Source organism: Ctenopharyngodon idella, chromosome 17 (genome assembly GCF_019924925.1).
Source record: "Ctenopharyngodon idella isolate HZGC_01 chromosome 17, HZGC01, whole genome shotgun sequence".
NCBI lineage: Eukaryota > Metazoa > Chordata > Actinopteri > Cypriniformes > Xenocyprididae > Ctenopharyngodon > Ctenopharyngodon idella.
Genome location: NC_067236.1, coordinates 2,127,010 through 2,152,858, shown reverse-complemented (window position 1 = coordinate 2,152,858; position 25,849 = coordinate 2,127,010). Strand labels below are relative to the sequence as shown.

The window sequence follows — 25,849 nt, the reverse complement described above, 5'->3', positions numbered from 1 at the left end:
CTTCATATTTAAAACGAAAGGATATATCCAGCGTCTACTCTGGGGAATCCAAAAACATGTAAACTTGTCTCCTGAAAGACATTACATACTTTAGAGCCAGGTGTTTACTTTACACCCCAGAGAGATCGCTTTGAAAGAACTAGCAATTTTTCCAAGCTCCTCCAACACATCATTATTGATGAACGGCGGGACTTTTGAAATCGTAATTTCAGAAGAAGCCGCATAGAGTGGAGTGACTTGCACCAAAATGTCATTCACAACAAGGCCACTTCTTCTTTTCTTTTTTCCCCCCTTTTACTTATAAGAGTTTTTATATACATAAAACAGATGAAAGTCTTACAAAATGTATACAAAAAAAAAAAAAAAAAAACAAACAAAAAAAAAAACACAACAACACACTATACACAAACTCAAAAAAAGAAAAAAAACAAAAGAGATCTCCCACCCAGCCCCCACAAACAGGCACCAGATACAATGAAAAATATACACTTTAGAGACATACGTAACCAAACATAAACAAAACATTAAAGATGGAGTGAAGGAATAAAACAGTGAAGCTATCCATATTACATGAATGCTCAAGCAAATTTCAACTCTTAAAAAGATACCTAAGGGGCCCCAGATTTTAATCAAATTTTTTAAACAAGGCCACTTTCAATCAACTAATTGAAAAATAATGCGCTTTCAAAAAGACCATGGCAGCCTTGATCATGCGAGAGGCAGATGAAATATTTTCATGGCCTACCACCTTCCCCTGCCACAACAAGCACATTCTCCACTGTTATCAGTAGGTACACACCTAAAGCCATTGCGCAAGGACAATGTCTCGGCCTCCACGCCCAACTCACCTCACCAGAAAACAAACAAAAAAATAAACGCTTACCGAATCATGCAGAGTAAAGATGAAATGGAAAGCAAAAATATAGCTTTTCAGTTGCAAAACTATTTTTAATTATAAAGTCGCAGGCCAGAGCTGACAAGTTCCTGTTCGCATGTATGTTTCTGTGTGTGCATTTGTATGGAAAAGAAAAAGAGAGTGTGCTTTCAATAGATAATAAAAGGTCATTTAGTTGGAAAAACTAAGAATTAGTTTGCCAATTTTTTTTATATTTATTTGCTTGGTCAGTGTCCTTGTGGGTTTTGGTTCTTTCACTGTTGTAGGCTATAAGGACCTTTGAAATAAGGCCATATTCACACAGCAACAGAATGCAGTCCTGTATCTGAGTCCTTAATTTGGTTACATTCACACACAATACAGTTATTTACAGGAGTGACAACCGCATTCTATAACCAAACTTGTACCCGTAAATTTTCAGGATCCACAACCGCATTCTCTGGGAAAAATGCACTGTGTGAACGGAATCAGGCTGGACAACTAGTTGTGTCAACTTGTACAGTGCGAGAGAGCCACTCTGCACTGCACAAACACGTGTCTACCGTGTGTTGTGGGGTTTCATGTGTGGTTTTGGTAACTTACAGCAATGGAGATATGAGCTATGTGTCATCTGAAGGTTTTAGATCCAGTCACTGTTCTCTATGGGGATTGTTCCCGTCAGTTTTGCATTCTAAGTGCGACTCAAATGCTCCGCTCTCCAACAGATATAAAAGCTGCTGTTGGTTTATGAAGATTTGACGGATGAACTCGAGGCTCGATTAGACTCGTTATGTCTAAAGTGTGTATGTAAGCTGCCATCTTTGATATTATTTGGTCACTGTCGCTATGGTTACGGTCATAAAGACAATATTCAAGACACTACTTTAAGCTGCTGTTTGAATGGGATATTTCCAGACTCACACCTGTATGTAAATGCAGATGTCAGTCCCAAAAACCGACAGTGTGAACGAAACCTAACTGAAACAATTAGGCGAAGTGATATGGAACTGTTCAGCTGCTTCAAAGCATTGAGAGCTGAAACCCATTTACAGTAAGGGCCGTAACACATGCTCTAGCCTCTAAGCCTAAGAGATTGACCAATCAACAACATAGTGGGCCAGATGACCAATTTAGAGCACACTGGGTTTTTTGGAAAAGCGGGACTTAAAAAGACATGAACTAAAACAGGGTTTCAGGCAGAGAGTAAAAACCAAAGATTCTGTAGCAATGTACAGTATATAGCCCTATTCAGACGTTACATGTTTTATTAACTCAATGTGATTTCATTTATCGATTCAGATGGCACTAACATCTCCGTGTTTATTACAGAAGTGGGAGTGTGTGTTTTCTAGACGTAGGCATTACAGAAGGTCATCTGCTGTGCTTTCGTGCATCATGTATGACGTGTTTTTTAATGAATTACTTACTGATATAACTTTGTTATTTAAACTATTTAAATAAGCTTCACATGAGTTTATAGAAGTGGTTGTTTATAATAAACTCACATATATGAGAAACCTAGACAAGTATCTTACATGACATTGATATTAAAATGGGCAGTCTTTACAGTTTATGCATTTTGTTGTTTTCTGAACTTTAAAGTCCCACTGAAATCAAAATTGAAGTTTTTTGGCTTTTAGTTTGAATGTTATCCTTATTGTTATTTATAAGCTAATGTGCTCCAAAACATCTTTTCAAAATTCGCATTTAGAAGATGCAAGCATTAAAAATGTAGTCTTACTTCTGCCAATATGGATCAATGATTTTGATGACATCACCCTGCACTTCAGCTTCTCATCAGATTTTCTCCAATCAAATGCTCTCTAGATTCTGAAGTGTCACGCCTCCTACACTGTAAATAGACGCTGAAGCAGCGGCTGAAATCGGTGAAATAAAACACTGAACTTGTAAATGAGCATTTTAAAGTTAGAAGAGTAGTTTAAAATGAAGAGTTAATTTGCAAAAACTGATAAAAAAAAAAAAAAAAAACTGCTGTGCGTAGTTCTCCACATATGAACCCTAAATATGTTTCGTCAGAAAAGCCGGTATTGTCCACTGTCTAGGCATCGCGAGTTCACATTTTACAGCAGAAACCGATAAGTCCGTTTTAGCGAATCAGCGCGCAGTATTCAGGTCCGGTGACAAGGCTACTAGTCACTTCAAAAAGACAAAGCAATTACTTGGTTTTGTTTTATTCTGAAACATGAAATGTGGAATTATCTGCTTTTCCCAAAAAACTACTGTTGGAGTTATCTGCTTTTGCCAAGAAACAAACTTTTAATAATCAATCAATCAATCAATCAATCAATCAATCAATCAATCTATCTATCTATCTATCTATCTATCTATCTATCTATCTATCTATCTATCTATCTATCCATCTATCCATCTATCCATCCATCTCAAAACATAGTTTCAATGAACTTTAATTTTGTAACTTGCCTGTATTCTTAGTTATTATTACTTAATCAAAACAACCCAACTGCAGTTTGATTGATATTACTTCGAATGTACAATTAAAAAAAAAAAAAAAAAACATTTTGTGAGAATTAATAAAAACAGAGTTATCTGTTTTTGCAAATGAACTCCTCAAATGTTACTTTAGGTGAACAAGTCTAACTTTCCAAAATTATTTGGAACAACTACAGCTGTAGTTGTTCTACAACAATAGATCGATTTTAGAATATCATGTTAAATGCTGGATGGCTTGTGTTGATGAATGGCATGCAATTCATTTTAAAACGTATTGTATATTGGAGAAAATTCTGTATTACTGTTACTAAAAATAAAGCTGCATCTGATTATGCTATGTTAGCTACTTGACAAAATAGTGTTTTCTCTGAGGCATGGTAAAGCATGGTACTCGCAAAAAAAAAAAAAAAAAAAAAAAAAATCAAGAAAATTATATTTAAACAATAAGGACTAAACGTGTTGAGCTATATAACAACAATTAGTTTTCTGTCTATAAATATATCAAAACAGTTGTTCCCTTGTCTATTAAAACGTGTAATATATTAAAGCGTCCTTGGTGTTTAAATGGTTTCTACAAAATTAAACCGGAAACCGAGGGTTAACGCGGGTATGATGCAATTGACAGGCGACTCCTCACACGTCCCTTGGTTAAAATTGCAATTTTCTCACGACTTACAAATAGTTGGAAACATTTGGGATATTGTAAGTACTCAAGTGAACAAAATATATAACACTGGCCTAGTGGTTTTTGGATATTTTACTGCAAAAAATTTACATATTGCACCTTTAAGTTGCCTAAACTTCTTATTTTTGATGGTCAGGTAAAATAACATGGTTTGGTAGTTAGGTCAGAAATAAGACAAAAAAGAAAAAAAAAAAAAAAACTGCCCTCAAACAAAATGAAGAAATAAAGAAGATAGAAGAAATACAGTTCTAATCGGGAGTATTTGACAAGCAACCGCCAAAATGTGAATATCCAGAACTAACAGGCAAACTTCTTATTGTCTTTTTGTTATGACTTGAAATGCATTTATAAAAATCTGTTACAATGTGTGAATACAAGATGTCTGTTGCACAGTCATCCTTAGCTATAAAGCCCAGGTGGATAAATGGGTTATAAGTTTTAGAAGGTGAAGCATGCTCAGTGACACTGTAAAACCAAAGGCCAGAATTGTGTGTTCATGTGGAACATGAGAATTGCTAACTAGTCAAAAATACTTTTCACTTTGCAAATGAATTATATGCAATCAGTAGACCTACACTAAATTCAAGCCCACGGAATTCCACAGAAAACTCAGCAGATTTCAGCAGAATTTTCCACCCTTCATTCACAAAATTGTACCCGTTGCATATATTTCATTTAATTCAGCAGATTTTCTTCCAAAATCAGCACAAAACAATGCATAGATTCCATGTGGGCCTATCACAGTTGCGTTGTCCTTCATTTTGAACAGATGACTTAAGATGTTATGAGCTAACCTGAGCATAAGACATGAAATGCTATTCTAATGCTGAACAATTTATTTAAATTGGAGGGAAATTCACAAGCCCAGGGATAAAAATTCAGGTCATTTGAAAGTAAGCTAGATCTGCATTATAAATAATAGTGAAGGCAAATAATATGTGGATCTTTGCCTTTACATCATGCATTAATAGGCTGTCAATTTAATGCTTTAATTGGGTGCGATTTCAATTAAAATAACATGTTAAAATTATTAACGCTCTAACGCACCCCGTCCTGGCCCACACTTGTATGTCATCTTACATTGCATGCAGTTTAGTTATAAACATGATGCAGGGTAATGGCTGACTGAGTGATGAAGCCTATTAGAATGCAGTTAAAATGCCACTAAAATTCAAGATATGTGGGCAAAAATGACCCTGTCTGGGCTTTTTGTCTTACATTTATATCAAATGATATAGGTTAGCAATTTCACACAAGCAAGAGTGCTGTTTTCCCCTGAATATCTGCACAATTGCAAGAAGTTAATACTGTGTTACATTTTAGATAAAAGATTGTCAATATTGTCTGTTTTTGCCCAATTTTTCAAATGAACATTCTAAACAAAGCCACAGCAGAACTGTTGTGCATCTCCGAGCAACAGACAATGGGGTTTTATTACTCAATGAATCCACAGTTTTTAACAAATCGAGTGAGCCATGGATTCAGTGACGCATTCATAAAGTGACAGTGGCGTAACCTGTAGCCAAGTATGGTCTCCCATACAGAATTTGTGCTCTGCATTTCGCCCATCCATGTGCACACACAGCAGTGAGTATTGAACACACACACACACACACACACACCCACCCACCGTGAACACACTCCCGGAGCAGTGGGCAGCCATTTTTGCTGCGGCGCCCAGGGAGTGATTGGGGTTAGGTGCCTTGCTCAAGGGCACCTTAGTTGTGGGTAATAAGAGTGGAAGAGAGTGCTGTTAATTCATTTCCTGCTGGTACGGAGACTCGAACCCGCAACTTTTGGGTTACAAGTCTGAATCTCTAACCATTAGGCACGACCTGCCACCACCTACTGGCAGTTTTAGTTCCAATTTTAGAGTATCATTTCATTTTTCATTCATATTCATGCAACCTCTGAGCTGCACTAAATAGTCTGTGTAAATATACCTGCATGTCACATCAGATAAAGCTTCTGGATGAAAAAAAAAAAAGTTGTGGCCACATTTTTGGGGTTGGGGCTGGAGGAGTTTCAGTGAAAAGTTACGTTATTACACCATTAGACAGCAGCTAAGTCTGTCTTTAACAGTGAGTCAGTAGCAAAGACTTACATTAAAAGGGACTGAAAGAAGGTTGTAAACAAGGATGTTATTTTACGTCTCAACTAAAGAAATAATTTTCCTTGAATTGAGACGTAAAATAACGTCCTTGTCTGTGAGTGGACATAAGTGTGTAAGCTCAAGCTCCTGAAGGCCAAACTTAAATCAAAGAAAGCGCTGAGTCGACAGTCTTGCTGCAACAGAAAACACTGCTGAGCCTCAACTAAAGAGAACTAACGTTTTCTCATGCTGAGAAATAAGCAGCTGTGTTTGTCTGAGGAAATATCACATATTGTGTTTAAAAAAAATAATAACAGCATATGAGAATGGTTCCTAGTCTGTTTTTATTGGAGCTCCATGAGATTTTACTTCATGAAAGTAGCACTGATTCATATTTTTGGCTTTAATACTTGTATTGTGTGGTAACTGTTTTATAAAAGCAATTAGGTACTCAAGGCTAGTGCTGTATGGTGAGTAAGTCACAGCTGAAAGGGTTGCAGGGGTTAACGATGCCTCTCTTACTTTATTTCTTACACACACGCATACATATACACACATACACACACATACTGCCATTCAAAAGTTTGGGATCAGAAAGATTTTTTAATGTTTTTGGAAGAAGTTTCTTCTGCTCACCAAAGCTGCATTTATTTGATCCAAAACAGTAATATTGTGAAATACTACAATTTGTTTTCTGTTTGAATGTTGTTAAAATGCAATTTAATTCTGTGTTGGCAAAGCTGAATTTTCAGCATAATTACTCCAGTATTTAGTGTTTATACCTAAACTCACTACTTCAGATGTATGTGTCAGTGAACGGCGCCTTGTGGTGCCATCCCAAAAAGGCACAAAATCACTTTCACTGACCTTTACCTTGACTGTTCCATGCTGGTGGAATGACCTGCCTAACTCATCCCAAGCTGCGTCTTCTGCTGCGTTTTCAAGAAACAGCTGAAGACGCATATTTTTTGTCAACATTTGACCCATTAAAGGATTAGTTAAATTCTGTCATTAATTACTCACCCTCATGTGGTTCCAAACCCATAAGACTTTGTTCATCTTCAGAACACAAATGAAGATCTTTTTGATGAAATATGAGAGCTTTCTGTCCCTTCATAGACAGCTACGCAACTGACAATTTGACGCATCAAAACGTTCAAAAAGAGATCATAAAACTAAATCCATATGAATGGTTTAGTCCTAATTTTCTGAAGAGACTTGATCACTTTATATGATGAACAGATTTATTTTAGGTATAATGAAGATTTTTTTGTTTGTTTAAAGATTCTCTGATTTTTAATGTGTATTATATGGTTCTAAGTTTTTGGATTGTGGAAGATATGCCAATTTGATAAGGGTGTATTCTGATTGTTTGACTTATTTAGATAATTAACCCTTTTAATTACTTTTTGAAATGAGTCATTGTAAGTGGAACATGCCAGCTGTTTAAAGGTGACTCTTAAAGGTGACATAAGACTTATGTAAAAATAGATTGCCTTTACTCTAAACCCATTTATTGTTCATTGACTCTTATTAGTACACTATTTGTGGGTAAATCTCCCCTAAAATCTCCCCTAAACGTCTAAGCTCTCCCTCTAGCTCTCCCCCTTAAAGTCTGACCCCCCCAAGAACCATCAAAACATTGTGAGTGGTTTGTTCAGATCTGTCAGTCTCTTCCAGTTCAACCAATAGTGAGAGTTTAGGGTGTAGCTGTAGCAGACAAAGCCAGAGGGTGTCTACTGTTTAGCAGGTGTGGGACCATGACTGTTACATGGGAAAAGACATTCAGCTTTGGTTGCAGGAGTGCAAGCCAAAATTTGCTGCATTTAGACCTCTGAAGATTAAACAAGTCATGAATGTGTCAAAGCGGAGTGGCGTTGCGATGCCTTGTGCTACAATGGACTCTACCATACAGCATCATCATGCATTTCTTTTTTTTTTTTTCTTTTTTTTTTTTTTAAAGTTCCCTTCACCACAAGTGTCCCTCTTCATTGTCAGTGTGTATCATGGCCAGATGTTTGAATTACAACCCAGTCTGGTTTCACAGTTTATGTAGGTTTTCTTCCGCACAACAAGGAAGGCATCAGATTTAAGGGGCGTTGCGGCAGTATCTCAGTCTCAAAAGGATAGAGTAAAATAATGATGAGGTGGGTCTAATTCAAACTACTATATTAAAATTCTGACCAACTGGCACTAACAGTAGCTGCTGTTGATTCAGCAGACATGTGCTACTCTCCTTCCACTCTCTGCACTCTTTCTTCACACGAGACAAGAACGTGTACTTCTCATTAAAGTTCAAGATGAAGGACAGATACCACAAAAAAATACAACCTCTAACAAATAAAGCGACCCCAGTTATTGTGCTTTGGGTGGGAAATAGTATTCTCAAAACAAGCCCCTTAAAAATACAATGCAATGCTAAAAACTGTACCAGGATAACAAATATGAGAAACAAATATTACCAATAACCTGCAAAATTAAAAGGCGGAAAATGTAATTATAAAAAAAAGTTCAATATCAAATATTTAGATATTATAAATGTATTGATGAAATGGAAAAAAATACATTAAATAATAAATAAATAAATAAATAAATAAATAAATAGGTAGGTAGGTATGATATCTGGATGTATGTTGTATGTTAGTGTGAGGGAAAAAAAAGTCACACTCAGGATGTTCAGGGAAAGTTAGAAATGTGAATCTTTTTAAAAGTGAATTTTACACAAGTTATTTTATAAAAACCTATTTTAATTTTTTTTGTTTGATTTATTTGTATTTGGGTCAGTGACATGATGGGTCATTTGTGTGTCATTATTATGCCTTAATAATAATAAAAAACAAAGATATGACATCCAAAGTATGTAAGGTAGTACAACTAGATCTCTTTTATTGAATCCAAAAGGTTTTAATTATATTTTGCTACATATAAAGGTATTTTAAAGATTCTGAAGTGTCAAAAGGTCATTCTGTTTAACCGTCCAAATCACATCTTAATGTATCTATTTTTTTATTTTGGCATGATTATATAACATCGAGGGACCATAGCAGCTGCAAAGGGGGTGCTCGTGAGCACCCTTCTGAAATTTAAAATGATGAATGGGACAACTTACGGTCTTGTGGACTTAACGGACACGCAGCAGCCATTTTAAGTCCACAAGACCGAAAGTGCATAGAAGTGTGCCATTTGGGATTCAGCCTAACTCTCTCTGAACTATTTGAAAAATTCATGTTTTCACTTGCTCAAATGCATGTCCCGAAACATCAGGTCATTCGGTTCAACCGCTACGAAACATGGAAAATGTTGTAATATTTTAAAAACTTGTACTAAATATAAAATGTTTTATTGTCCTTTTGCTAGCTAGCCAGCAAACTAACTAGCTAGCTAACTAGATATCACCCTGTTAGGATTGTTTGAAAATATCGTCATTCTGTATAATCAAAAGCGTAATTCGATAAAACTGAAATTTTGGTTAAACCGAATGACATTTTTGGTAACAAATTGTGTCCATTTTGTAAATAATGACAAAAGCAGTGTTAATTGATTATAAAAACCACATAATCTTATTGTTAACACTTAATAAAACTTCAAAATGAATTATATCTCTATTATGCAGTATGTTTTTTTACACTTTTAAAAACGTTATTTGTCAGTGACCCATTTAAAAATACCATAAAAAACCCCCCCATAAATTCCCCTAAAACTGCACAAATGTATAGTAAAAACATCAATAAAATGAGTGATATTAAAAAAATAAATAAAATAAATAAATATTTACATTGCGTTACAAAAATCAACTGGTTAATTCAATGAATTAAGTATTCATAGCTTAAATAAGAATTTGTAAACATTTTGTATGTCAGTAAAGTTGTATGTAAATTATTTATGTTTTAGATGCTGTCAATATGTATTAGTGCTTATGCAAACTTGAGTAAATTTTGAACCACATTATAAGTAAAATACATACTGTATGAATACTCATGAAATCATAATGTAAAACCAGCTACAGCCACAACACGGACCTCTTCAATCACAAACTAAAAAGAGTAGCACAGACTCCAACAAACAGTTAAACTTCTACTGCTTGTTTACAAACTGTTTTAATCTGTAGCGTTTATCATTTTAAACTAAATACCATCAATTTCAAAATTTCTTATTCTGCTTTGGAAAATAGTGCGTCAGTAGTGCGTTTTGTGTGTCAGGAAATGATAACGAAAACAATAAATAGTTTTTGCTCACTTATCAGCTTGTGAAGAATTATCAGCTTATGCTGTAAATGATACACTCCTAGTCGTAGAGGTTTGGTAAAATGGTACTGTTCTAATATAGTACACTGTTAAGCATGCAAGATTAATAAATGAGTTTAAGACAAGATCAATTCTCCCTCAGCAGTTATGTTGCTTTAAATATCCTTAAGCAGGTTATCAAGCTAACCTGTACCCATTACTTTCTTCTCTTTCTGATTAAATGTCTATGAAAAAAAAAAAAAAACTCAAGACAACATGCTGATTCACACCTGCACATCAGTGAGAATTACATCTACAAAATGAATACAAATACATTTATCATGCTAACATATTTATCCACCTGAACATCCTGTAATGATTGAGGATGGAATCAGTTTCAAATTGACAAATCTTTCCCCATTTATGAAAAGGCTTTTCCATAACATTCTCACTTCTGCAATGCTGCATTTTCATTGAACACTTGGCAGTTACACTTTAATGTCACCTACAGATTAATAAAAGGATGACAGTACAGTCAAGAATGCTGTTAACCCTGAGGGCAGATGAAAGTTAATTATTTAGCAAACAGGTATTTTACAGATGGACAATTTCAGTGTTATGAATTACACAGTTCTAAGGTTATGGATGAGACTCCACACTTTATAGAAATTGAATTTAAAAGCACAACTCATAAACAACAAAACAAAAACAACTAAAAAAAAAAAAAAAAACATTTTTCTCTATGGTAAGTTTGACATTTGCATGGAATTTCCTAGATTTCATATTAGTGCCAATTTTAACTCCCTAACTCGCTTCTCTGGATTTATTTACACTTTGATCTTCATTTAACAAACCATAAATCCACAGAAAGTTTCCTTAATGGTTCTTGGTTATGTTAAAACGTTTCAAATGCTTTAAACCAGTGTGACTCTGCATACACCACGAATTATACTCAACTCATCCTTTGGTTTCAAAAAATGGTTCAAACATGAGGCCTGTTGCTTCTTAGATCATAAAACCGCAACCTACTATGAAAAACACTGGAATACAAAATTACCGAAATATGAAAAATGCTAATGTAGGAATCCAGTAAGCCAGTACACAACCCTATAATCATGTCTGGTACTTCATAATAACCATGTGGCTTATTTAATATTCATTGTATTATATTTATTCTTTGTTATATTAGAAGGTGATGCTGCTGTAACAACCTTGTCCTGGGGGGTCACTTGGTTGTGTTTTAGAGTCATTTGGCAGACAGCCAAAATGTTCAAGAAGACACAGTGAAAATCCCTCTCATTGCAAAGCCAAGTCTTTTACCCTACTCAGTAGGTTTTAATGCTTTGCAACAACAGAACAAAGAGAACTGAAACTGAATGCAGCCATAGTTTGGAAAGGACTCATTCTCACTGGGGGTAACATATACCCAATCCACTCAAATGTCAGTTACTTTGGGGGATGGGGAAGGAAAACCTACAACTTGTTTCTACATGTCTTTTTTCTGGATTCAGCCAATTGGATGACCTAAGAGACGTGTGCCATTTCCTTACACTAAAATATTGTAATTCAGGTTGACATTTAAAATGAAGTTATATTGCCACTATTAAAATTATTTTTATTACCATAATCAAACATTAACTTTACAAAAATCTTAAGGATGGTTCTGCTCCCTAAACAGTACTACATGCACATTAATGTTTCAAATGTTTCTCCAAAGCCCATTAAAGCTGCCTCAAAGAGGTATATTAAATGCAAAATACTCAATTTTATGCTTTCACATCAAAGGTAAGTGGATAAAATATTTGTAGGAGACACTTATTTTTTTGATAGATTATATAAAATTATTGGTTAACAAAGCAGGTGCAATAAACAGCAGACCAAAGACCTAACTCTCTACCCAGTGCACACTACCCATAAGTGTACACTTTACATAGATTTCTTCCTCCATCCATGCATTCAGATTTCACACAGAGGGCTACAACCGGAGATACATTTATTAATACAATTAGAATGCATTTAGCTTTCGGCTTCTTACATTCCAACGTGAAGACGAGTTGCAACATGTAATTTTGCACATTAAGAATTAAAGTCACTCAAACGCTGGTAAACCTACCTTTAGAATGCGGTCCAGGTCAAACTTTGTAAGACATGGGAATTGTTTCAATATGTTCTCCTTTTCGTCTTGATACTTTTTCACTGCGATTTCCCAGTTCGGTTCTTCGATGACTTGGAATATTGCTGCCCCAATGGACAAGTAGAAAATAATAGCCGAAGTCAGAAGGGGACCCCTGTCCACCATAATGAACTCAAGTTAAGTGGAGTGACTCTTTATAAAATTACACAAACAATTCCCACATTCTCAAAATTAATTAATTTTAGCGCGAGCTCAAACTCGTCCTTGCAGATCCCTTGAAGAAGAACAAATGTGCGTTTTGGAGTGCAGTCGCCGGGAGAGCTGCGGTCCACGTGCGCCACTCACACAGCTAATGTGAAACTCTGATGAAACTCTCAACTCATCTGATAGTTCAACACACCATGCGAGAAGGAAGTTAGCCAAGATCCACCCACTAGTCCTCCCTCTTTTTCAGTCTCTTTCATCACAACATTTCAATTCCACATTTTCGTATTATTTTCTAGAATACAAATTTCTATTAAATAAATAAATAAAGAATGAAAGAATGAATGATCAATCTTAAGGATTTAAAAATGAATGAATTACACTATACTTTTATTAAATAAACAAACATATATGCATGCCCTTCCATTGATAGTTTTTTCATTCATATCTTGCTGCAAAATAAAGATAAAAATGCATTTTTGGGCAAGTTTGTCATGATCAAACGTTGTAAAAATGAAGTTTTTGTGGACTAGGCTATATCTTTTCCACATGGTTCTCTCCATCATCAAAACTAAAATCTCTTTCTTGGCTCACCTGTAATGTTCTCCTCCTTTTATGAAATCTGTTTGATGTAGGGAAGAGTGAAATATGCCACCATTTTCACTTTTGTACTGTTTGTAAGTTCGGAAAGGAAACGCGACGGAAGCCTACTGTTGCTATAGTAACGAATGCAACTGTTCATAGCGCTATCGAAATGTATTCATATTCATGAAGATACATAACTAATGTTGAGTTTTTGTTGTTGTTGTTGTTTTTACATTTCTGGTGTTTTTTTGTTTTGTTTTGTTTTTTCATTTTACAGCCCTTCATCAAACTTTTCAACACACGGCCCGCCTCAGATTGTTTTCAATCAATGCACAAATCCTAAAAACAGATATTTCCCAGCTAACAATGACCTGGCGTTTTTTGGGTGTTACAAAGTAAGTGGCTAGACACAGTTTGACCACCCCCGGCACACTATCGGCAAGCCGACCAATCTGAAAATGCTGTCGGTCTACCAGCGTTTTTTGGGTGGCACGCCACTGGCGGTTTTCTGTGGGCGGCGTTGTGCTGAATTCCGACCCCCTGCTAGATTATTACCCACCTAGTATTGGTAGGTTTAGGAGTAGGTGTGTGTGGGCGGGTGGGGTGGGGTTAAGATCAGGCAATCAGGTAGCGACTTCAACGAGGGGGGTAGGCCTAATAATTTGGCAGGTGGTCAAAATTCGCCACAACACTGGGCCTCCGGTGGTAGGCCTATACCAGTGGCAAGCCTATAGTCTGTCCAGTGTTTCTAGTGAGCGCTTACAGAACCCTTTATTTTATAAATTGTATATTTGTTATCATTTATTTTTACAGTTAAAAACAATCTGAAAGCAATCAATAAAAAAATAGACTGACCTACCATTGGTAGCCTACCATTGGGTGGGCTCAACCCACCCTTCCGTCCATGCCTAGAGCTGTCCTTTTGACTCTTACAATTTCAAATTACTGTGGTTTTAGGTTAACAGCTTGTCATATGCTTTTAATCTATATTTATGGACACACTAATGGCATGTTATAGCTTTTGCATAGTAATTTGAAGATTTGCCATAGCAACAACAATATAACTCTCTCTGATAATGACGTGACCTGAGAATAAAATAAATTAGTATTTTTATATTTTATTTTGTTGCTGTTTGCATGTTGTTTCTCACCCTTGCTTACTAACATTCCATGCATGCCATTTTGACAACCTGCTTGTTTTTAAGAATCTCTGATTACCTTTCAAAACCATTTTGATACCTTTCAGACTGACATTTTAAAACCGGTTCTGTGAGCACTAAAAAGTTTGGATCTTGGGAGTATTATGGTTAATTATGAATTATATGTTATTTAAAAAAACAAACAAACAAAAAAAATAATATAATAAACACTGGTCTCATAATTATTGTACTGTTTGTCTGCAGTCTTACTCTTAGTATTTTCTATGGTGTTTTATTTTAAGAAAATTAGAACAAAGATATTATTTTTATCTCCTGTCTTAAATTTAGGTAATTCCCAAAATGTGCCACAGAAAAGCCTTGTATTTCTTTAAGACAGCAGGTGGTTTGTTTTGTTGTATGCACCTATTTGTGTTATCTGATCTCTTAAAGTTAGGATTTTAGCCATGCACATACAAGTTATGTTGTTTCATTTTTCAAAATTCAACAAAACCTGTTTCAGATTATGTTTACAAAAGGTGTGTGGGTGAGTCACCATTCTTAAAAAAAAAAAATACTTTTCTTGCACTTGCATGGAGTTAGACAGACTTCTCAGGAACCAGTTGACTAGAGGCCTATTCGGACGGGACTAGTTGTCTAAACAATGTTTGAGTTACAATTCTTATCAGCTGACGTCTGTCAGATGGGACTAACATCTCTATGTTTTTTACAGAGGTGGGAGTGTGTTTTTTCTAGACATGAGCATTACAGAAGGTCATCTGCTGTGTTTGCATGCATTACGTAGGCTATAACGTATATGGTTTTTTAAAAAAAATAAATTACTTATTGATAGAAATTTAATTTATTATTAAAACCCTATTTAAATACGTTTATAGAAGTGTCTGTTTATAATAAACTCACATATGTGAGCGGAAACATTTAGACATGTAGGCTATCTTACATGACATTTATATTAAAATGGTCAGTCTTTGCAGTTTTTTTGTGATTTGGCTCCATTTATTAATTTTATCTTTTTATTTTTTTCGTTGGATACCATCCATATTGAAATTAAATGAAAGCATGCGAATGATTGGTGTGCAAACGTTAGCTCAGGTAGCTCAGGTTATACAGTATCAGCAATCACAGACGTTCACGTTCGTACGGGATTAGTTTTCTCAGAAGACTGTTGAGTTTGCCGAAAAACAGGTAATTTGACCTGAAATCTTTACTGAGCTGGTGTGAGAAAAACACAGACATGGCAGATTTAGACAGGATTAAAATCACAATGTAACACGTGGCTGTTGGCAAACAGAAGAAGAAGATCAAAGGTATTCCAACACAAAGTTTAATGACAATAATCCAGGAGACAGGTAGAGCAACACACATACTTGACATATATGAGACCGGACACTGAACTGAACACAAGCAGGAACTGATAGAGTTGATTAACTAAAAATGCACAGCTGTGATAATGAGTTAGTGTCCGTGGTGACTGATGAGTGGCGGGAACTTAGAACAAAGGAACATATGTGACAAGTGAAACCAAGACAAACAGAACATGACTGTGACCTTGTGACACACAAAGTATGCCTGTAAAACACGAATTTCTGTAACATTCTCCATGAAAACTTTTTTTTTCAGGTCTCAAAATCTGAAGAAATCATAACTGTACAAATTATTGAGACACTTTTCACATTTCAGAGGTACTTTCATAATACTGTAGACATAGTTTTACATAAAAATGTATACATTAAAAAATGTATTTATTTTTTTCACCAAAAAAGTTACTGAATGTAACTGATAATGACCAACTTGACAGTACTTTTATCCATTTATTACAAGGCTATACAAAATATATAAATAAATGGACGTGAAATGTTGATTTTAGGCTAACATTAATACTGACTTAAAGGCACAATATGTACGATTTTTGGATTAAAATATCCAAAAACCACTAGAACAGTATTATATATTTTGTTGACTTGTGTACTTACATTATTCCAGATGTTTCCAAGAATGTTTAAATCCAGAGAAATAAGCAATTTTAACCAGGACAAGGACCGTGTCGGTGTGTCGCCTATCAATGACATCATACCCGCGTAACCTTTGAACCTTCGTTTTATTTTGTAGAAACCATGGAAACACCAAAGACGCTTTAATATATTATATGTTTTATTAGACAACTGTTTGGATACATTTATAGACAGAAAACTAATTATTGTTATATAGCTCAACACATTTTGGGCCAGATTTACTAACAGCTTGTGGCAGCGCAAACCCTCTTTTGGCGTTAAAAAACTACTAAAGACACACAGTGAAAAATTAGTGCTGAAAAGGCATGGACTGAGTTGTTTTTGTGGCTGACCTTATTGCATATGCATTTGTAGGAGTTTCCCTTTCAGATACAAAATTTATGGGAGGAGAGTATTTAAATGAATCACGCAACGCGATTTACTAATGTTTGCGCTCGTCAATTTACTGGTGTTTGCACCATTATTAACGCCCCCCAAAAAGGCATGTCTTAACCCATTATGCAACATGGCTGCAATTGTTGCTGCTAGGAAGAGACACCGCAGAGAACAGAGAGCGCATGGTAGAAGGGAGAATATAAAATATTTTCCACTCGTATTAATCTCTTTGGAATGCCAGAGGAAGACGTTATTCGAATATTACATGTAACACCCAATGCTAATTTGCGCTGCTCTTGGTGCTCTTGGTTCTTTAATTTGCACGTCAGCAGTAATTCGCGTGCAAAACTTTCCACTCCCACTGGTGCATTTGTGGAATTGCGCTCTCACGCTAATTTGCCCCGTTTAGTAAATCTGGCCCTTAATCTTATTGTTTGAATATTCTTTTCTTTATTTTCCACGAGTGCCATGATTTACCATGCCTCAGAGAAAAACACTATTTTGTCAAGTGGCTAACATAGCATAATCAGATGCAGCTTTATTTTTAGTAAAAGTAATACAGCATTTTCTCCATCATACAATATGTTTTAAAATTAATTGCATTCCATTTAGCAACACAAGCCATCCAGCATTTATAGACGGGTTTCTGTGCAACGTCATCACAGAGATGCGCGCGCAACTAGGGAGCAGAAAGCAAATGTCTCACCATTACTGAGAGTTAATTTCTTAATATAACCAGCGGGGTCCACGCTACCTAGGCTTCCAAAGTAATTGATGCTAGCCGTTTCCTCACTGTCACACACCTAGCTAGCTGTCACACGTATGTTCTACAGTATGTTTACAGCATCAAATTTCTTTCAAATGTGGCGGATCGTGCGTAGCCTTGTAGTAAACATTTAGGATAGAAAGGCTCAACAACCAACAAAACCAGGTAAGTTAATAAATTCAGAGGGTATGTCAGGATTTTATGATTAGCAAACTTAGTCGGACAATTTCATTCAGAGACCAGACTAACGTTATAACTTAGCCTTTATCCTTAAATGGCAGTTTATTATTGAGTCAACAAGAATTTACAAACAATGCATAAACTACGTTAATTACAATGGTTGATTAACGTTACAATCTTCTACAGGTGTTTTTCTGTATAGTATGCTTTATTAGTATAGTGTTTACTAAGTTTGGTCTTTTAATGTCACTGTCTTAGTACATTAAGCCACGTTAAGCGTTTTCTTTATGGGAGGAAAATGCTTAATTAAACATGTTGCGTTCATATTATGGGCTCATCTGCTTTTCTGTACATAGTAGCCTATGCTTTATTAGTTTGTGCAGAATTTGATCTTTTAATATCACTTAGTAGGCTACATTAAGCGACGTTAAGCTTTTTCTTTATAATGGTTTTCTATGGGAGGAAAACGCTTAACGTAAAATTAAACGCGTTGCGTTCAAATTCTGCGCTCAACTGCTTTTCTGTACATAGTATGGTCTATTAGTATGATGTTTACTGAGTTTGGTCTGTTAATATCATTGTTTTAGTACATTAAGCCATGTTAAGCGTTTTTCCGGCATAAGACTCGTTAGCGGTTTTGTCCCCTGAATGCAACCCGTCTATGAATATGATATTCTAATATTGATCTAGCTTACTGCAGTGTGCAACAAGTGTCTCATAGTAGCCGCCAAGCGAATGCACAGAGTAACGTTTTAACATCATTTTCATTATAAATACATAAAATGTATGAGAAAACAGCGTTAGAATTAGAGTTAGAATTTGAGGCTGAGACTGCCCCATCAAAAATTTTCATTTTTGGGTGAACTATCCCTTAAAGCATAGCTGGAACTGCGACTGCAGTAAAACACTCTAGCCAGCACTGAACCTACAGGGCAGTGAACTGGATCTACATCACCCTGCACCAAGCTGCCAATAGTTGCCATTTAAAGCATAGAGATGCCTCATGGAAAGGACTGTAGTATTAAAAATGGTCTCTGCAATTTCAGACAAAAGGCCTTAATCTATCAAAGGGCCAAACCCAAAGTCTCCACAACTCCGGCCAGGAATGTCAGACCCTGCCTTGAACATGAGAGAGCAGGCCCTTCCTGACTGGAACCTCCCAAGGAGACTTCTTCCAGAAGCGACACATGATATGAGAATCAAGCCTGAGATGGCCAAAACAGAGCTACCAGCAGGAGATGCGCTCTGTATTGCTGTATCCTAATAGAACTTCAGGAATCAGGTGCACCTGTAGATAGGCATACAACTTGGCCCTGGGCCATCTAGACCCGTAGGTTTTTGGAGGAGACAGAGAAAACCAAAGGGAACATTGTGAAGTCTTGTTGGACACAAACAGATCCAGCACCTCTACCTTATCCATATCAATTAAAAAAAAAGAAAAGAAAAAAGCACCACTCTAGCCTGTACCTGGGGCGAGAACACAGAGGTACAGAGAATCTGGCAGCCAGGCAACAGACTAATCCTGAGTGGCAACGTCAATACACACATTCTATCAGCACTGTTAGCCAACCGAGAATGGTTTGTAATCGTGCCGGGCTGAACCAAGCTCAAGTTGAAATATAGCTGCAACCATTCCTTACCATTTTAGAACCATTCAGCCCTACGGTGAAAAAGCGGCTATGTTGTCTGTCCTTACTATAGCATAATAGTTCCTGAGGTCTGGAAGGAAGACAGCGGCAGACACACCACCATCATTTTGAGAAAATTCATCAAGAAAATTGTGCATAAAAAACTCAAATGAGTAGGATACATTTTTTATGCGACACGAAAACATGCGTACAAACTACGATGGAAACACTTTTAATGAAAAAAATTCCTTGATGCGCATCAAACTTGCACGTGACTTTGCAATGTAACAGCATAACTGGACCAACCAGTGGACCGATCTTGTTGCATAGCATCTGAAATGTTGTTTTTGGTCATTCTGTAATGCCCGAGCAAAGTCTGTCATTAAAGTGGTTCGGTTTAATTCCCTCCCAGAAGCGCCTCACACGATTGCGTTCACAAATAGCAGGCATTTGAATACAAGATAACATGACAGTGTTTCTTGTGTTTCATCTGCATGCTCTGAGGTGCAAATAAATTATTATATGTGAAAATTATTATATACAATGGCTTCTATTGCAGAAACTTCAATTTTTCTTACTGTTATTTAGCACCAGTGTATCAGGAAGTGACGTTTTTGTTCTCTTTGACTCGCTGGATGGAAATAGTGGTTTATTCGCAAATGTTTTATGCGATATTCAAAATTTGCGCATAAGTTAAATACGCAACTTTAGATGGAAACATAGCTATTGACAAATATCTTGTAAAATGTGTGGTCAGTACCACCACACCCTATAGCAGAGTATGTGATCGCAAATTCAAAGTGAATGTGAAAAGAGAGCAGGCATTTAAAAGAGATTTCAGTACCCCCCATATTGATAGCGGCTCCCTGATTCCGCAAATTATATACAATATAATGACCCAACTAAATAATTGCGAGAGACTACAAATGCATTGAAATATATTTATTTCCCATCTCATTTTTTTCTTTCACTATGTCCTTTTAAGGGCTCTGTAGAATCTGTTTTCTCCTTTCCGAATTTGAAATTCAACTTCAGGCGCATCCCAAATTTGTAGTGAGTGTAGAGACAGGATAAAACTTGCTGTTCCTGACCTGGGAGGAAAGATGAAGAGAGTGCTGTGCTGATGCCTGATTTGAGGCCTGATTTAAGCCCTCAGGCTGTCTTTTGTTTGCTGTTTTTTTTTTTTTTTTTTTTTTTTTTTTAGCAGTTTTTGTTAAATAAATACTTAAAGTGTTACACAGAAGCTCTAAAACCCTAAAACCTAAAATCCCAACCTCCACCATGTGCAACATCAACCCCTCCTCAAGTTCCGGAAGGAGCAGGACAGGTAGTTCCAGGCTCATCAGCTTCTCCGGAGTGCATTTAGCTGGGACACTGCTAAAGCTTTCACACAGCCCCGCATCCCCACATCCTGCTTCAGAAATTGGGAGCAGAAAATGATCTAGAGGCATTTATGACAGAGGTGTGCCACTGACCAGAAGAGCAATGAGCAAGGCGACTGAACCAACCCTTTAATTGCATTAAAAAAAATTCTCCAAAAAAATACAAATCATTACCTATGAAATTACATTTATTTTTAGCAGTGTATAGGGGCGATTTCGAACACAGCCTTTAAGTGTTGCACAGCAGGTCTCTGACCCCGCCTCTTTCTTTTCCTGGACCAGAAAATGTGAACAGCATCACAGTATTATATTCCTTTTTATCCATAACATGAAGTCTATTAAATAATACTTTAAATCAGGGTTTCCCAAACTGGGGTTTGAGAAGGAACTTTAGGGGGTCCGTGAGTTGATAAAAGTCTAATACTTAAATCAGTTATAAAAATGTAAAATGAATAAAAAACAGAACTCAAAATTAAAACAATAACTCTTAAACACTAAAAAGGATGAAATATTCTATTTGTTTACCTGCATGTCAATATGACCATTAACTGACATCAGGGAATTGTGAACATGCAAATGAGTTGATAAATTATGGAAATTTTAACTTTAAAATCTCAGGGGTACTTTAAGTAAATATTTCAGGTCAAAGGCTGACAAAAGGTTTGGGAAGCCCTGCATTACATGAACAAACATTAATAAACATGAAAAAAGCAATGACATTACAATACCAAAAGTTTTATATTATGTGTTTTATTAGACAGGTGAGCAACTGTTTGCATACCTTTATCGACAGAAAACTAATCATTGTTATATAGCTCAACACAGTAAGTCTTATTGTTTGAATCTCTTGTTTTCTTGATTTACCACTAGTACCATGTTTGTGCCACAGAGACAAAACTTTTTTGATGACGTGGGTAACATAGCATAATCCAAAAGAGCTTATATAGTCCTTCACGTCTATTGTGAGTCCAAAATTCCCAGGAGTTGATAATACCCAGAATATCAAAATCTGAATATTTGCGACACTAGTTTACGGCTTGTATGGGCTTCAGACAATCGTCACAACAGAGAGTGTTCCCATATGTCTGCTAATGATGTAGCATTGAGTGAATCCATGAAAGGGAGCAAATTTTCAATATTTGAAAAACTTGCGAGGCAGATAGACTGAGACTGAGACATTAGATGGAAAATATCTTCCTCCTCATGATTTATTTTCACCTCAGTCTTTCTTCATAGCAGTATTTTTTCAGTAATTCATGCAGTAGTTCCTCAGTTAGCCTTAATCCTTATACACTGACTCCTTACAACAGAAGACTCTTTCAGTCTTTCAGCTCCTGTCTCGATTGCTCCTGTCTGCCTTGCTGTCCAGAGTGGTTTGCGTCTGTAACTCCGTATAGCTTTGTTTTGAATCTCTTACTTTCATTCATTGTTGCTTATATTATCATTACCATATATCTAATATTGCCTACCACATTAATCTGACGTCTCTAGCTTTTAATCTTTTGATCTAAATCGCTATTACAATGCGTTTGCATCTCGCTAGCTTGTTAACTTGTCATCAGTCTCTCGCGCGCTCTTTTTTCTTTTTCTACGCGTAATAAATGTAGGGAAATAGTCAGGCTGACAGAGAAAATCTCAGAATTAGAGACACGCATCCAAACCTTAATCGAGGATAATAAGAATGCAAGGGCTTCAGATACTGTTTTGGATGCGAGTAGCTTAGTGAACTCTGTACATTGTTCGGTTCTGGCTGTAGAGCCCGCGCAGCAGGGCACTTGGGTAACGGTGAGGCGGCCTAGCCGCGGAAAACACCACTCTTCCATTCCAATAAGAACATCAAACAGGTTCTCCCCACTCAGTGACGCACCCACTGAGAATCCTGTTGAAAGTGCCCTAGTTATTGGCGATTCTATTACACGGAACGTGAAAATAGAGACACCAGCCACCATAGTCACATGTTTGCCAGGAGTCAGAGCACCTGACATCAAAGCAAATTTAAAAGTGCTGGCTAATGTTAATCGTAAATACTCTAAAATTATTATTCACGTCAGCACTAATGATGTTCGACTTTGCCAGTCGGAGATCACTAAAATTAACATTAAAGAGGTGTGTGAATTCGCAAATACAATGTCAGAAAAAGTAATTTGCTCTGGCCCTCTTCCTGTTCGTCAGAGTGATGAGATAGTTAGCAGATTATCATCACTCAATGGCTGGCTGTCTAAGTGGTGTCCACAGAATAATATAGGTTTCATAGACAATTGGAAAAGTTTTTGGGGCAGACCTGACCTGTTGAAAAGAGATGGTATTCATCCTTCCTGGGGTGGTGCTGCTCTTCTCTCTAGTAATATGGCACATAGTCTTAGAGCTGAAACATGACAAACTGGGGTCCAGGTCAGGAAGCAGACAGACCGGCTAAACCGACCATCTGCTAGCTGCTTCACGTTACAGAAGTCATAATTCCCAACACATAGAAACTCTTCCACCTAGATATTATCACATAGAGACTGTGTCTGTACCCTGAATTAGTAATAACAAAAAACTTCCAAACCCATTTAAGGGTAAAAATTTAATTGATGTTCAACAAATAAAAAATAGAGATAATACTGATAAACAAATGATAAAGCTTGGGTTGTTAAATATTAGATCCCTTTCTTCAAAAGCACTTATTGTAAATGATATTATCACAGACAATAATCTAGATTTGCTGTGTTTGACAGAAACTTGGCTAAAACCAGATGATTACATTACTTTAAATGAGTCTAGCCCTCAAGGTTACGATTATCGACACAATCCTCGTCAGAAAGGCAAAGGGGGAGGTGTTGCTGTAATTAGTAATATTTACAGGATTACTCAAAAGTCTTTCAAATATAATTCCTTCGAAGTGATGGTACTTTATGTAACATTATGTAAGTTGACATTTGTGCTGGCTACTGTATACAGGCCACCAGGACACCATACAGACTTTATCAAAGAATTTGCTGATTTTCTATCGGAGTTAGTACTAGCTGCAGATAAAGTCCTTGTTGTTGGTGATTTTAATATCCATGTAGATAATGAGAAAGACACATTGGGATTGGCATTTACAGACATTCTAAACTCTATTGGACACTAGGACCCACTCATTGTCGTAATCATACTTTAGATCTAATATTGTCACATGGAATCGATATTGATGCCGTTGAAATTCTGCAGCAGAGTGACGACATCTCAGATCATTATCTAGTCTCGTGTATACTACATGTAATCAAGACTACAAAACTGCCTCCCTGCCAAAAATATGGTAGAACCATCACTTCTACCACTAAAGATAGCTTTATAAATAATCTTCCTGATCAGTTTCATAGCCTTAGCATACCAGACAGCTTAGAAGACCTCGATGTTGCAACAGAAACTATTGCCTCTGTCTTTTCCAGCACATTAGACTCAGATGCTTTGTGCTTAAAAAAGATTAAGGAAATTAATCCAACACCGTGGTACAATGAGCACACTCAGGCCCTAAAGGGAGCCACCAGAAAAATGGAGAGCAGCTAGAAGAAAACAAAACTAGAAGTTTTTCGCATTTCGTGGAGAGAGAGAATGATTGAGTACAGAAAGGCTTTAAAAACTGCTAGATCTGCCTATTTTTCAAATCTTTTAGAAGAAAATAAACACAACCCTAGGTATTTATTTGATACAGTGGCTAAATTAACAAGAAATATAGCTTCAACTTCTGATGTTTCCAAACAGCACAGCAGTAATGACTTTATGAACTTCTTTACTTGCAAGACTGACAATATTAGAGAGAAATTTATAACCATACAACTGTCTAATACAGTATTGCGTCAGATAGTGCATTGTAGTGTCCCTGAGGAAAAATTCAATTCATTCACTGCTTTAGGAGAGGAATAATTGTCTAAACTTGTTAAATCATCAAAATCAACAACATGTATGTTAGACCCTATACCGACTAAGCTATTGAAAGAGATGCTTCCAGAGGTCATAGATCCTCTTCTTAATATTGTTAATTCATCTTTATCACTAGGATACGTACCAAAAAGTTTTAAGCTGGCTATTATTAAACCTCTTATTAAAAAAACACAACTTGATCATAGAGAATTAGTCAATTACAGGCCGATCTCAAATCTCACTTTTCTGTCAAAAATACTAGAAAAGGCAGTATCATCACAACTATGTTCCTTTTTAGAAAGAAATAGTATCTGTGAGGATTTCCAGTCAGGATTTCGACCGTACCATAGTACTGAGACTGCTCTCATTAGAGTTACTAATGATTTGCTCTTATCATCAGATCGTGGTTGTATCTCTCTATTAGTGTTACTGGATCTTAGTGCTGCATTTGACACTATCGATCACAACATTCTTTTAAATAGACTCGAAAATTATGTTGGCATTAGTGGAATTGCATTGTCATGGTTCAAATCATACTTATCTGACCGTTAGTTTTCACTGTTACGCTGATGATACTCAGCTCTATATTTCTTCGCGCCCTGATGAAACTTACCAATTAACAAAATTAATGGAATGCATAGCTGATAAAAAAAAGGGATGACCAGTAATTTCCTACTACTAAATTCAGAAAAAAACAGAGATTCTAATTTTTGGACCAAAATCTTCTTCACGTAATAGCCTAGAATACTGTCTAACACTTGATGGCTGCTCTGTTAAGTCTTCGTCGTCAGTTAGGAACCTGGGTGTGCTCTTTGATACCAATCTTTCATTTGAAGGCCATGTTTCTAGCATCTGTAAAACCGCATTCTTCCATCTTAAAAATATATCTAAACTACGACATATGCTCTCAATGACAAATGCAGAACAGTTAGTTCATGCGTTCATGACCTCAAGGCTAGATTACTGTAACGCTCTACTGGGTGGTTGTTCCGCTCGCTTGATAAATAAACTCATACAAAATGCAGCAGCTAGAGTTCTAACTAGAACTAGTAAGTATGACCATATTAGCCCAGTTCTGTCAACACTGCATTGGCTTCCTGTTAAACATCGTATAGATTTTAAAATCTTGCTAATTACTTACAAAGCACTAAATGGTTTAGCTCCCCAGTACCTGAGCGAGCTCTTAATGCATTAT

At 36.3% G+C, this 25,849-nt stretch overlaps 1 protein-coding gene across 1 annotated transcript in view; it reads right to left on the bottom strand.

Annotated features, from left to right (window-relative positions):
- Window positions 1–12,909, bottom strand: part of kcnk5a (potassium channel, subfamily K, member 5a) — a 33,003-nt gene extending 20,094 nt beyond the window's left edge. Inside the window, exon 1 of the mRNA XM_051867791.1 lies at window positions 12,460–12,909. Coding sequence (XP_051723751.1) covers window positions 12,460–12,645 — 186 coding nt within the window. The 5' untranslated portion in view covers window positions 12,646–12,909. The remainder of the gene's footprint in view (window positions 1–12,459) is intronic.
- Window positions 12,910–25,849: the final 12,940 nt, after the last annotated feature.